The following is a 14443-nucleotide window of genomic DNA, read 5'->3' on the forward strand; positions in this document are numbered from 1 at the left end:
CGCGAAAATTGGTACATACTATAATAACTTTATGATTCCTCTCTAGCTGGGATCGGATAAAAAAATGTCCAGATATTAGGGGACTTAGTCGCTTTAGCTGACAATTTGGTATATTTTGCACCCTATGGTATATTTTGAATGTAGTTCTGTATCAATATATCTAAAATAGTTGTTGGTATATTTTTCAGTATTTTTAGGTATATTCATTTGGTTTATTTTAAATTTAATGCAATATTTGGCTGTTATTCAAAATGGATAGCGAGCACACTCGACTGATGCTTACTTACTTGTTGAATAATACACAAAAGAAACAGAAGACGAGTTTCTTAAAACACCGCTCGTAAATTTTAAAAATATTATTAAAAATCCATCTTATCTCTCAGAAAGGAAGTACGTATTTTATTAGTTGAATGAATTATCGTTCAATTTGTATTATTGCATTTAAATTTGGTGTAATACAAATGCCATTATGAAAGACTGCTTATTTATAAAAACCAATTCGAACCATACGAGTATGTAGTGGAATTATAATGGAAGTCTTCTTTGTGGAGTAAATTGGACTAGCAAATGAAAAACTTGTGCTTACAACTACATAGCACGATAGTCACGCTCAATGGTCATCGTTTCGTTGGGAGTATCAGTATGATCCTTCTCCTCCTTCTGCGGTTCCTGTGTGGTTAATGTTGTGCTGGATTCGTTTATGGGTTGCACCACCGCCGGAGCACTGGATCGTCGTACGGTGATAATTGTAGTATGTGCTGGCGATAAACTGACATCAGAGTCACCTGAATTTAAAACGAACGTTTCGCTTAAATCAACAAAGGAATCTTCTTCTGGATTGGAAGTGTCACTCGAGCGCATAAGACTAGGACTGCTTATACTGAACTCTAACTGCAGCGGATCAATTGGCGTGAGATCGGTCGACTCTGGACTCCAGCTACTTCTTGGCGGCGGCTGCCGGGGCAGACTGTTGTGGCAGAGTGGATCTGCTGCCGCCGAGTGCTCCAGATGCAGCTGTTGGCCCCACAGCTCCGCTGCTCGAGCGCGGTTGTGAGCGGCTCGCTCCGGCACCGGAGACTGCTGTTGTCGCAGCTGTTGCTGGTGCTGCAGCTGACGTTGGGGATGTGGCATTTGCCGGCAACGTCGTCGGCGGCGAGGATCTCCTGTAATCCGACCCGCCTCTCTCTGTTGACTGATACTGTCCCTGCTGCTGAGTCTGCGGCTGTGTTGGGTCGGCAGGGGCTGAGGTTGCTTCTGGGGTCGCATCATATTGATATCCAGTCTGGGCATAGTCGGCCCCGCTGTAGTCATAGGCCGCGTTGGCATCGTAGCCATACTGCTGGGCATCGTATGGCTGCTGTGCATATGCGCTAGGATCGTATGCACTGGCATCGTACTGCTGCTGATCGTAGGCACTATAGTCGGTGTTGTAGGCGGCCAGGTTGGCACTGCCGGCATTGGAGACGCTGGCATCGCTAAGTTGCTGCTGCTGCTGCTGCTGTGGTTGTTGTGGTTGTTGTTGTTGATTTTGGGGTTGCTGCAAGGGTTGCTGCTCAGCGGCATTGCTGTAGCGTCGGTTGTGCTGAGCTTGCTGCTGCTGCTGCTCTGTTTGCTCACGCTCACGCTCCCGTTCACGTTTCTCTCGCTGCTCACGCAATTGTTGTAGCTCTCGATCTCGTTCCTCACGTTCACGTTCGCGTTGTCGTTCACGTTGTTGCTCCAGCTCCTGTTGCAGCTGCTGCTGCTGCTTTTCCCCCATGCCAAGGTTGTCTTTGAGATTTTCGTCATCGTTATCGTTGAGTCTATAACTGTGGCTGCTGTCGGGCAAGAGATTGGCGTTACCATTGCTGATGCTGCTCTTGCGCGTTGCTGCAGTTGATCCACCAGCTGAGTTGCCGTTGGTATTGCTGGCGACTCCGAGGATATCTGATGCTGATGCTGCTGGTGCTGCTGGTACTGGAGCAGTTGCTTCCGATGACGGCGTTGTGGCTTCGTAACCGTAGGAGCTGCTGGGCTTGTAGTCGTCGTCAGCGTTGTTGTGTAGTTGTGGGGTGCTTTGTATGGGTTCAATTGTTGTGCCATATGTGGACGGCTGGTAATCGTATGCGGCTGTAGTCACAAAAATTTTGATTAGTGTTGCAAGCCAATTCAATGCAAGAAAATGTATGAGTATATGTAAATGTATATGTATTTGTATTTGTATTTGTTTATGATTAACTGAGCTGTTGCTCCAGCGGTTCAGCAGCTTCCGAATCGTTTGAAATTGTTACTGGCGATATCACTGGTCCTGAGTAATGATTAGATGCAATTAGATGCATTGAATATTGTACTGTGACAGTGTATGTATGTGTTAGTGCTTCATGAGCTGTTGATATGGTCGAGGTTCAAGATTTACCTTTGCCTGTGCCTAAGCTAGTATAATCATGTGGTGTGGTATCTAATTTACTCATATGTTCTTCATTGGTCAACATTCGGTTAGATAAATACTCTAGATTCGATTGTAAAGCAGATATTTCCTCTCTGATGTAATAAATAGTTGAAGAAGATACACAAAGTAAAGACAACGGCAAAGAGCAGTAAAAATAGTGATAGAGAGAGAAAGAGGAAGAGATAGAGATAGAGAGAAAAAAAGAAAAGAAATATCCATCGATTAATAAAATTTAAGTTCGCAATTGTCAATTACCTGCAACATCTCTAAGTTGTGCACTATAGGTGAAAAAATGAGATCGTCATTTGCAGTTGCCTCCTCAGAACTGACCTCATTAACACTATTGCCATTGTTAAATATTTGAGTTTTGTATTTGGACCAAATTTGCCTAAGACGCGCCATTAACTGTTCATTTGTATCGCGTAATTGTAGCTTTTCTTCACTGGGAAAATCAACAACAAATCAGAAAATTTAAATAAAATAACATAACATAAATTAAAACATGAGGATTAACATAGAAAAGAAAGTATTCAGCATACTCGAATGCATTGCACTCTATATTAATTTTCAAAGAGCAATTAGCAATTGAGATGGAGATGTTTAATTTATAAGATTCTAACACCATGCTTATTGCATATTGAAGCATAGAATTTGTAAATCAAAATATATATATTTTATTCAGACAATGTTATAATTTCCATTTACAGTTATTTCTTTTTCTTTATTATCGAAATAAAAAACATAGGTTTTAATTTCTCTAACTAATAAATATATAATTTTGTCATCTCTGATTTTTTCAATACATTTTAAAAAATTTTTAAGAGATTTCTTATATCTTCTTAATGATAGATATTAACAAAATCAGAGTTTCGTGATTTGCTCCTGGTCATCATCCCCGACAACCTCAAATTGCGCCAACGACTCATTTATTTCCGCTAATTCTGGGCTACTGTCGTTTACGAAAGTCTCATTTAGAGCATGTGCCACTTCATCCAGCTCTTTCACAAATGTTTCATTCAGTGCACAGGCTCTTGGCTTGGACTGTTTGGGCACCAAACGTACATTGACATCGACTTTGACCGGAGGACGAGGCTGCTTATTGCAGCCATCGCGTTGCAATAGTTGCTCAAAGTAATGTTTTGGCTTGATACTAGCACTCAATGCATTACTGCTGCGACCTTTGCATGGTGCTGATGTTGTGGCTGTTGCAGTTGTAGTTGCAGGTGCTGCTGTGTCAGCATCCACCGTCAAATGCGATGTTTGACATGGGGACTGACAAATATTGCCACTGCTGATGGTCTGATTTAAAACCAGATGCTGTTGCATGCAAGGCAACAGCTCCGTTTTGTAAGAATGACAGCAGGTTGTCGATGCATTTGCACCTGTTGCTGGTGCAGTGCGATATTGTTGGTGTTGCATTTGGTGTTTGTGATGCGTGTCTGTGGTGGGTACATGAACATGGCAATGCTTGCTCTTGCTGTGCGAGGATTGTGCACGCGTTGAATTTCCACTATGAATATTGCTGCTGCTGCTGCTGTTGATTTTGCTATTGCCACTACACAAAGCGATCATTTCACTGCTATTGCGGTGTTGCATTGCTGGCATCCCGTACATGTCTTCATGGTCGTGTTTATTTCGCATGAAACTAGGACAAAAACATTTAGACTTGTTGGCCATCGCTGTGGCTGTTGTTATTGCTGTTGCTGTTGGTGTTGCTGTTGGTGTTGCTGTTGCTCTTTCCTCCATTTTACTAATTGAGACGTTGTTAAACGCTTTATATTTCTTATAGCTAGAAAGCTTTGGCAGTGGCGGCATTTTAGCCAATTCCTGCGACAAACGCTCATTGCTTTTGATTATGTTTCTCAGAATCTCGTCACCATTATCAATTGCAACAGCATCAGTCTCAACGATAAGCCCAATATCATCCAGAGTATCCAACTTAAGTGGCAAAGTGTACGCGTTTGCGCTTCCGCTTGGCATTGTCGCTCTTAGTGGTGTCTCTTGCACTTGTTGTACCAGCGAGGGAGCGTTTATTGTTTTTGACGTTGTGGCTGCAGTTGTGGTTGCCGTTGCAGTTGTCGTCGCAGTTATTGTTGGATTCGAACAATCGCACGGTTCTAAATTCGTGAACGATATGAAAGTGCAGAGTAACACAGGCAGGCAGCACAAAAGAAGTTTGAAGAAGTACAGCGTGTTAATCCAGTATCAAGCTCTGTTTGAGATTATTTTGTTTGTGGAATCTCAAAAAAATAAAATAAAATTGCGCTGCATGTGGGCCAAATGTGTTTGTGTTGCAATGCACTTAACAGATTACTCTTGGCTATCAATTTCATATTGCGTTATGTTCTTTTCAATAAAAAAGAGTTTTTTTTTTATTCTTCATCAGGTCAGAAAAATAAAAGACAGTTCGAATAAAAATCTCTGAATGTCATTCGATTGAAACCCCCTTAAGTTACTGAGGTCAACTGAAGTTTCGATAGAGAAATAATACAAAAGGGGTAATTAACGTACTTGTGCTTATATGTTGTATCCTCTAATTTGCCAGTTAACGTTTTGCATTCATTCGTCAGTTTATCCATGAGTTGCTTCTGAGATGTTATCATTTCTTCGAGTTCATTCACCGTTTCCGCTACAACAAGTAGACAGACAGACATTGTTTATGATTTATTAATAAATAGAAGTGTGAATAGAAAATATCATTACGAAAAGGACTAACTCATGGATAAACTATTGACGTTTCGAGCAAATCGAATTACGGATGAAATATTTTTGGATTTCATTTCTGGATATGTCAAAATTTTCATATCGATTCAAGGGACACTTTTCGAACATGCGCACAATATGGAACTCAATAGCTTAACCAGAGTTAATAATAGAAAGTGGAAGACAGAAGTGAGAAAAACTTTTTGTAATTAAAATGCGATTGCAAGTAGTGAAAGTAAAGTGATTCCGTGCAGACTTTATAAAATACTAAGCGATTTTTAATGTGTGATTTTTAAATAAAATTCAAGTCAATTAACAAATGCTGTTAGCTCATAACGTACCATGCTTATCCTGCATTTCGGAAATTCTCTTGTCCAAGTCCTTTTTGGTGGGTCGTATTTCATTCTTTAGCTCTCCATAAGCGAGCTGAAAATACGAAACACAAAACTCGATTATTAGTAGAGCCATAAGTGCTTATAATCATTTTCACTATTAAGAACCTCCTTCTCCAAATTTGCAATTTCATCGTTCAAGCGCAAAACCTCTCGCTTCGAATGCAATAGATCAGCATCGCCGCGATCCAAACGCTGGCGCAAGGAATTAATCTCCGCATTGAGACGAGCTGCCTCCGTTTTGGTCTCACGTGCTGCTCGATCCAACTGCAGACGCAACGAAGTAATCTCCTGTTCTAGCGATTGCTTCTCTGCATTGACCTGTGCCATGTCTGCCAGGAATGTGGTCCGGTTGCCGCGCAACTCCAGTTTCAGCTCCTCGATCTGAGAATTACGATTGGCCACATCGCGCTTTAGATCGGTTTCGTAGCGTTTCTGACGCTCCAGATCCATCTGCAGCTTTGCCACCTGCTCCCACTGGCTGCTCAGATCCCCGCCCAGCTGATCCACTTGGCTATTGTACCGTCGCTCAGCGCTTGCTCGTTCATCCGCCAATCGCCGGGCCATCTCGTGTTGCAGCTCCCGCACACGCTCGTGCTGTCTATCCAATTCATCCCGAAGATGTCTAACCTCCAACTGGCAGAATGAATTGGATTATTAATAAGTTATAATTTGAAGCCTAAAATACAAACTATAGTCTATAGTCCATATATGTAATATCTGTGCATGTATGTATATATGTATGTATATATATACATATATATAAAATTGCTTACTACGACAAACTGACTGAACTATTAAAATATCATATGTAACAAGTAAAAAAAGCTACAGTCGAGTGTGCTCGACTGTGAGATACCCGCTACCCGTTTTGAATAAAAGCAAAAGAAAGCGGTAATATTCTAATTTCTTAAATAACTTCGATTTTTATCCCAACGAAATTTTTAGGGATCATAAATACTATAGTCTGCACCAAATTTCACAACTCTAGCTTTAAAAAAAAAGGTTTCTTATTTGATTTGACAAGTGCTGTCGAAAAAAGTTACACTCGGCCCTCGCTTAACACGGTCTCTTTTAGCTCGAACTTGGTCTTACACGGTTACAAATTTGCTCCCATCCCCCTTTTAACACGCTAAAAACCTCGTTCTTACACGATTTTTTTTTTTGATAAGGAGCCTCCAATAGAGGAAACATGTTGAAATAAACTGTCTTATACTATAAATGCCACCAAATGCATTTCAAATTTAATATGAATAGAAACATATGATCTTCTTACTTTTTAACATTTTTAAATGAAGCAACTTTTTTAATTGAATACCAACTTTAAATTTTGAAAATATGAATGTTATTCATTTATTAAAAGCATATGCATAATAAGTTTGGCTTAATTTTGAACAAATGTATGAAACTTTAATAAAAACAGACCAAATTTGAACAATAAAATATTTTTTTTGCTTCCAATTTTTAATTTTGCGAACGTAACCATTTATTTTGTACTAAATCCATGTTTCGCTTAACACGATTTCGCTTAACACGAAGATTTCTAGGAACGTAACCCCCGTGTTAAGCGAGGGCCAAGTGTATATCTCTATTTTTTATAATCTCTAAGATCTTGGTGTTCATACGGAAAGACTGACATGACTATATCGTCGCGGCTGTTGACGCTGATCAAGAATATATATACTTTATTAGGTCGGAGATGACTCCTTCTGCCTGTTACATATATTTCCTGCATTCACAAGGTAATAATACCATATGGATACCGGTTATAAAAATAATACATGCATAAAAGTACGAGTATAGTTAAATAAAGTCCATTTATGTGAAACACATATACTAGCTTATGTCAGATTGACATTTTAGTTTGTTTCAATGTGTTTTCTTACCTCCGCTTGAGAGCGTTCCATTTGCACGAGATCGCTTATGTAGCGCTTGGAGCTGGCACTGTTGTGATGCTGCGATTTAGCATCGTCGAGCATCCTTTGCAGCTGACGCACAGACTCCTCAAGAGTCGATTTGTCCTGTTGCAGTAACTCCAGCTGCTTTCGATGAGTGTCACAGTTGACACTTCCCAATGTGGCAACAGCGCTGAGCGGATCCGTGTGAGCTATCTTTCTTTTAAGCTCATCATTTTCGGTTTTAACGCGCTTCAAATCTATGTTAGCCTGCATTAATTCGGCTTCCAATTCACTAATGCGAGCTTCATAGACAATGTTGGGAGCACTGGCGTAACGTGGAGGTTGTACTTTCAAAGTAGCCTTTCGCGGGGTGCTGGGAGTCTTGCGACCGGCATAAATCAAGTGCTCATCGCTATCCGAAGACGGACTGGTAGTGGTAATCGGTACTTGTTGAGCTAATGGTTTTGCTGTGCCACTGCCAAGAGCCGCTAACTCGCTACGCGCATTTTCTGTTAAGTTTTCATTCTCATTAATGACATCCTTGACCTTACCGAGTAAATTGGTCAATTCGTTGCGACAGTACTTGGACTCCTTCTCCAATTGCTCTATGTAATCCTCTTGTTTCTCAATAAAATTAAAGATTTCGACTGGAGCTTGAACGCTGTCGGTGGGCATTGTGGTCACTGGCACGTTGCTTGGAAAGGTAGAGGGAGCACTAGCTAGGTTCTCCTTCGAAGCGGAGAGATAGCCCGCAGTGTAGCTCTTCTTCGGACGATAAGTGCTCATCCGCGACTTCTGGCTGGGTGACAGATACTTCGAAATGTCCGAGAAGACGGGACGTTCAATAACCTATGAGAATAAATGTGCACTTTCAGTAAATACGAGTAGTTTATTTTTGTTAAATATTTCATATACCGATAAATTATCCGAGAAGTTATCGCCTGAATCCTCATTGAAATTGCGCAGGTAGGAGGCACTGCCAACAACTTTGGGCGTAGCTACATACGAGTTATCCGCCAGCATTACCTTCAGGCGACCCACAGCCTCATTATACGCATAATTGGTATAATCCATGGTCTTGGACTTCTTACTAATGCCCTTCGAGGACTTCATCGAGAAGTTCCTAAAATTGTGAATAGAAATACGCGAAAGATCAGCACTTTACCAGCATTGAAGATCACATCATAAACAATTGGTATTCAATAAATGCTCAGTAAAAAAAAATGTATCTAGTGAGCGAGTTGACCAAAAAATTAAACTGAGGCTGGCTTTTCATTTTGGGGTGACAAATGCCGGACTACACTAGCGTGGGCTTCGTCGGTTGTCTAGACAACAAGCTGGCCAAAATACAAATGTTTAACCCTGTTAGCATTCGAGGACTCCTACGTGTACCCACACATACATAATTATATGACCAAGGGTATATGCGTCATGGTACAATTCTCTCGCATATTTTTATACTCGCTACCCATAGGGTAGAAGAAAAATGTATGTAACAGGCACAAAGAGACATCTCCGACCCATAAAGTATATTTATTCTAGATCAGCTTCAACACCTGAGACGATATAGCCATGTCCGTCTGTCCGTCCGTCTGTATGACACCTAGAACTCAGAGACTATATGATATAGATATATATCTTTTTTTATAGCATTTGTTGTGTTTGCACGCAGATCAAGCTTGTTTCAAATTTTTGCCACGCCCACTTCCGCCCCCGCAAATCAAAAAATCGAATAACAAGCGTAATTTCAAAGCAAGAGTTGCGAATTTTGGTATATACTATAATTACTATAGTAGTTATGATTCCTGAAAATTTGAAAATTTGCGATCAGATAAAAATTGTGGAAGTTATTAAAAAATAATTTTGTGTGGGCAAAAACGCCTACTTACTAGGGCTCTTAGTTGCTTTGGTCGACAATCTGGTACATTGTGATGTCTATTGTATATTTTGAATGGTGTGCTGTATCGATATACCAAACATATCATTTGGTATATTTTTAGTATTTTTCAATATTTTCGGTATATTTTGAAAAAAAATACCACAATATTTTGCCTTTATTAAAAATGGGTAGCGGGTATCTCACAGTCGAGCACACTCGACTGTAACTTTCTTACTTGTTTTTATTCAAAATGGGTTGCGTGTTTCTCAGTCGAGTGTGCTCGACTGTAGCGTTCTTACTTGTTTGTACCCTGTTTGTTCGATGAACAGTATTTAAAAATTGTATGTAAGTCGAAACACTGACAAATTTCGGTCAGTATTAATGTCGATATAATCTTGCAACCTTTCAGAAACAGAAACGTTTTGGAGCACACTCTCGGATTTTATTTTCAGGGCTGGATACAAGAACATCGTAGTGAGCTATCCTGGCAATAAAACATTTGATTTCTCTTTTATTTTGTTCGACGTCGTTAGGGTTGGTAAATTGATCAGTTACTAAAACCGAACTAGTCCAAAATTTAAAACCAGTAAGAAAGTTTCTACCCATTTTCATTATTCTAAAAATATACCAGATTAATATATTACAAAATTAATAAAATTTACCGAGGCCTATTTTTTGAATATACATATATAGAGTATTTAAGTCAAAATAACTAGCGATATCAACTAAGGCACTTTTTTAGTTGCCGATTTTTTCAATACAAAAATATTTTTTAAACAACAAGTTTTATCTGATCGAAACCAAATTTTCAGGAATCTAAGGACTGTAGTTATTATTTTAATAATCGTAACTCTAGATTCAAAATGACGCTTGCTCAACAAAACTTGATCTGCTTGCTTATGGGGTCGCAGATATCTCTTTCTACCGTTTATAGTTATAATACCATTCTACTCTATCAATAGCGGGTATAAAAATAAAAGAAAACAATTTACATGAGCATGCAAATTTAAAACAAATGAGAGACTAGGAATCGTTTAAAACATGCATGTATGTGTGATTATTTAATGAAGTCGTAGGCAGCACATCCGAGGTTACAAAAATAATTACCGTTAAAATATAATTTTAATCTTAAACATTTTCTTACGATTTAAACGATTAAATTGATATTTTTATTCAAAACACATTTCAAATAAACTTATGTGTAATCAATTTAAATATAAAACATTTATAATACAACATAAATAAATCAAGTACAATTTTTCGTTCGTTTTTAGTATCCAAACGAACCCCTGAGATGATGAGTAGTACCATTATTTGATAAAGAATTATTTATTTTACCTGGACCGACGTTTAACTCGGCCAGCTGCACTGCTGACGCTGCAGATACTCTCCCTATCGGAGTATCCTGATCCGCGGTTTTGCGTCAGAGTTTGCAAATTGCCAGTTGTCAGTAGCGATGTCAAATTAGCGTTGCCAACACTCTGCGGTTTGGACTGTGAATGAGCGCGAGTACTTTTCAAGTTGTACAAAGGGGCGCCGTACTTGAACAAATTTTCAGTTTTCATTTTACAAGTGGCAACGGGGCCAACATAGAAATACAAACAAAACAACTAGGTCTCAAAAAGGAAAAAAGGCAGAAACAAATGCAGTCTTCAAAACTTTACTGCGTTTTTCTTTTGCAAATTTGACTGTTTCACTGCTTGACTTGCATGCAACGTCAAATGAAGGAAAGTACTTGCGGAATGCACTTCCTTCCGCTTTGCGATTATGCTTTAATTGTTTCTTTGAGTAAGCCACAGGATGCGGTTAGGACGCGGCCGCGACAGGAGGAAAGCGCCACAAAACGGCGAAGCGACTGGAAGACAAGACGTTGAAACGCGTTGAAGTTTAACTAAAACGGCCGCGTTCAGAAGTCAAAGCTTTTATAGACTCGGGTTTTCAACAAAAATTCTCGACATATAGCGGCTAACAACCAAGGGGAGTGGCTGGTTTAAGGCCCTATGTAAGTGTGTATATATATATGTTTGTACATTTGTAGCTTAGTGTGCTTTTAATGTGTTTGGTGCCACGACGTGCCCTGCCAGAAATTCCATAGGATAATGTTTACAGTTTTGTTGTAAACGATTTGCATTGACAGTGGTACAACCAAGAGGGGTCGCAGTGGGGCACCGCTGGGCGACAATTTCGCGGTTCGACTGTTTGATCGATAGCTTAAAACGACGTTTGTCGCCACCAATGTATTGAAAGTATGAACAATATTGGGTTATGTCTTATTGCCAGCCACAAAACTCTACAACGGTTGTTCAACTCAAATCTGAAATGAGGCCAAACACGTTTTATTCATTGCCAGAAACCCAAAATACAACACGATAAACTGTCCTGCGTGTTTCAGACTTTGTTTATAAATGCACAAGAGTTGCTATTGACAGTTACAATGAGAACTGTCTATTTTATGTTGCATAATTAGTATATTGACAGCCTTGCAAGGGAATCCATTCCTAAACATTCACAAATTATTATATATAATTTACTTGTAGACTGCTCAAAAAAGCTGGAGAATTCGACGTGTAGAAATAAACTTTTGCGCATAACAAGGTCAATTAGAATATATCTAAACTTCGGACAGCAACCTATTAACTAAACCATGACTTCAATTAATATTCACAATGGTGAAAACCGAAAATTGCTCTTATTTTAAAATTAAAAGGTCTAGAAGGATAGCTCACAATTTGTTCACAACTTTTAGGCTTTACTAGATGAAATTTTTCCTATAGCTCAATGCATTTTTACTAAAATAAATAAACTGCTTCGCCAAGCCTGAGCAATGTCAAATGAACCAATTAAAGATAAAAATTGCGTAACGAATTATTTACATATAGTTACACCTAATTCAGAGCATACCAACTAATTTCAAATAAAATTTTAAAGTTTTGGCAAAAGTAGGAAAAAGATGTTCACGTCCAAATGAAGCATTATCCCAAAATGAATAAAAATATTAAATTAAAAATATTACTAAATTTTAATAGCTCTGCTCCCTTATCTAACGGATATAGGAAACCCTTTTTATACCCGCTACCCGCTAGAAGGGTATTATAACTTTGTGCCGGCAGTAAATGTATGTAACAGGTAGAAGGAGGCATCTCCGACCCTATAAAGTATATATATTCTTGATCAGCGTCAACAGCCGAGACGATCTAGCAATGTCCGTCTATGTGTCTGTCCGTATGAACACCTAGATCTCAGAGACTATAAGAGATAGGGCTATAATTTTCGACAGCATTTGTTATGTTTGCACGCGGATCAAGTTTGTTTCAAATGTTTGCCACGCCCACTTCCGCCCCGCAACTAAGACCACTAGTAAGTAGGCGTTTTTGCCAATACAAAAGTATTTCTTTAATACATTCCACAATTTTTGTCTGATTGCAATCAAATTCTCAGGACTCATATTATATTATTGTATACACCAAAATTATCTATCTTTAAAATTAGGCTTGTTATTTGATTTTTATCGATTTGTGGCGCAGGGCATTTTAAAAATTGTAAACAAACTTGATCAGTGTGCAAACATATGTAAGTACTGCTAACGAAATACTATATATATATTTTTATCTATAATAGTCTCTCAGAGCTAGGTGCTCAATCAGACGGTATACATATATATTTTATGGGATTGGATATGCCTCGATTTGCCTATTACATACATACTTACATTTTCTGCAGGCACAACAATACACTTCAACTGTGTGGGTAGCAGGTAAAAATTAAACTCGACCTGCATGAAAAAAAGCAAGTGCTGTCAATAAAATTATAATACCTTGATACCCTATGGGTAGCGGATATAACAAAGCATAAAAGACTTCGATGATTTTAATTAAATAACTTGCAATGCATTTTTAATACGGTCTAAACAATTCTGTAAAGAAATATAAATACGACTATACTATTTACAATCTCGGTATTGTGAGATGGGCTTAACAAGTACAGGAGTTTCTAATTCATAGGCTTTCACAGTTTACCATTTCATGGGCTTTATATAATTTACATTTCGTTCAATATGTTAATATATTATATTATAAGAAACAGTTGTGACTTTATATAATGTGACAATACAAAACATTCTCATTGATACAGTGCAAATCGAATACAATTTGAGAACACACTTTTTTTCAAAACTAGAAATATGATATAAAATACAATTAATTTGGTTTTTATTGTACCCACCTCACTTTATATATTTAAATCTCAAATGTTCATTTCAATAAGTTTCGTAATTTTAAGGCACTAGATAAGGACACTTTTGATGCGCACTCAAATTCATATATTAGTACATACATCTGTGATTGTTTGGACAATTTTTTTCATTCGTAAAATCTCTTTTCTGTCTACGCTTAAACACAAAAAAACTGAAGTCAACAATTAGTTTATGTATGTTTATATTCTCATTGTCAATATTTTTCAAAAGTGCGTACTATGTATACATAAACCTAACTGGGGTGAACATACACAAAATGCGGTTTGACTAGTAACGCCTTGGCCAAATAAGGCGCATTTTATGGTTCGTAAAAATATACACTGGGTGACCAAGGCTGTTGGGCACCCACCAACATCTCCGGATGGGCATTGATAATAGCGTTACAGATGGCTCTTTCCTCTCCGGGGAACTCCTGACCTATGGCCTGTGCTCGCAGAATAATTTGATGACGCTTTGATACATCCACATTGCTAATAACGCCAGCCTCATGTCGATGACTAAAGAAACGATTTGTAAGATGTCCATCCACGTAAATCTGTTCCGAAATAATTAATTATCGCACACGAAGGAGTGATGAAATCTGTACAACTTACCTCGTAACCCCCAACGCCACTACAGTCCTGCAGCTCCCAACGCACGTATAGAGCTCGACAACCAAGACTCGAAATATCAGTTATGGTGACTGGAAAACTTTCGCCTGGTGCACTTCCCATACATGACGATGGCTTTGGACTCTGTAACCCGATACTATTTATAACATATCTTATTATATCTCTTTATTACTCCACTTACTTTTGGGCTAATTTTATTTTTATTCATTACATGCTCCATGGCCTGCAGATCAAATACAACGGAATCAATAAAGAATTTCTGTAAATATCAAAGCGAAAT

General features: G+C 38.6%; 2 protein-coding genes across 13 annotated transcripts in view; both read right to left on the reverse strand.

Annotated features, from left to right (window-relative positions):
• Positions 1 to 377: 377 nt before the first annotated feature.
• On the reverse strand, positions 378 to 12465 carry LOC133836374 (centrosomal protein of 290 kDa). 12 transcript variants are annotated; one of them, XM_062266841.1, is made up of 9 exons: positions 10639 to 12289; positions 8337 to 8544; positions 7410 to 8270; positions 5632 to 6159; positions 5473 to 5557; positions 4940 to 5057; positions 2396 to 2520; positions 1182 to 2109; positions 378 to 1129 (listed from the first exon to the last, which is right to left on the reverse strand). In XM_062266841.1, exons 1-9 carry the CDS (start codon positions 10863 to 10865, stop codon positions 589 to 591), a joined length of 3621 nt encoding a protein of 1206 aa, XP_062122825.1. In that variant the 5' UTR covers positions 10866 to 12289; the 3' UTR covers positions 378 to 588. The 12 variants fall into 12 exon arrangements, 8 of the variants coding, with proteins under 8 accessions (XP_062122825.1, XP_062122817.1, XP_062122820.1 ...); XR_009893721.1 differs by lacking the exon at positions 378 to 1129 and adding an exon at positions 2684 to 2870 and having other exon boundaries at positions 1986 to 2109; positions 10639 to 12465; XR_009893722.1 differs by lacking the exon at positions 378 to 1129 and adding an exon at positions 2759 to 2870 and having other exon boundaries at positions 1986 to 2109; positions 10639 to 12464.
• Positions 12466 to 13165: 700 nt separating this feature from the next.
• The window catches only part of LOC133836371 (myosin-9-like), a 29207-nt gene continuing 27929 nt past the window's right edge, over positions 13166 to 14443 (reverse strand). The window contains exons 3-5 of the mRNA XM_062266823.1: positions 14345 to 14422; positions 14146 to 14286; positions 13166 to 14087 (exon numbers count right to left, since the gene is read on the reverse strand). Coding sequence (XP_062122807.1) covers positions 13851 to 14087; positions 14146 to 14286; positions 14345 to 14422 — 456 coding nt within the window. The 3' untranslated portion in view covers positions 13166 to 13850. The remainder of the gene's footprint in view (positions 14088 to 14145; positions 14287 to 14344; positions 14423 to 14443) is intronic.

The sequence above is a fragment of the Drosophila sulfurigaster genome, chromosome 2R (genome assembly GCF_023558435.1).
Source record: "Drosophila sulfurigaster albostrigata strain 15112-1811.04 chromosome 2R, ASM2355843v2, whole genome shotgun sequence".
Taxonomy (NCBI): Eukaryota; Metazoa; Arthropoda; class Insecta; order Diptera; family Drosophilidae; genus Drosophila; species Drosophila sulfurigaster.

What these genes read in the sequence shown, in the direction of transcription:
- LOC133836374 (XM_062266833.1), bottom strand. Translation starts at nt 10,865, where the DNA reads ATGAAAACTGAAAATTTGTTCAAGTACGGCGCCCCTTTGTACAACTTG. An exon ending in CGAAATGCAGGATAAGCATG is followed by an intron (nt 5,058 to 5,472) that starts GTACGTTATGAG and finishes TACTTGTTGTAG; the next exon opens with CGGAAACGGTGAATGAACTC. An exon ending in GATACAACATATAAGCACAA is followed by an intron (nt 2,871 to 4,939) that starts GTACGTTAATTA and finishes TGATTTTCCCAG; the next exon opens with TGAAGAAAAGCTACAATTAC.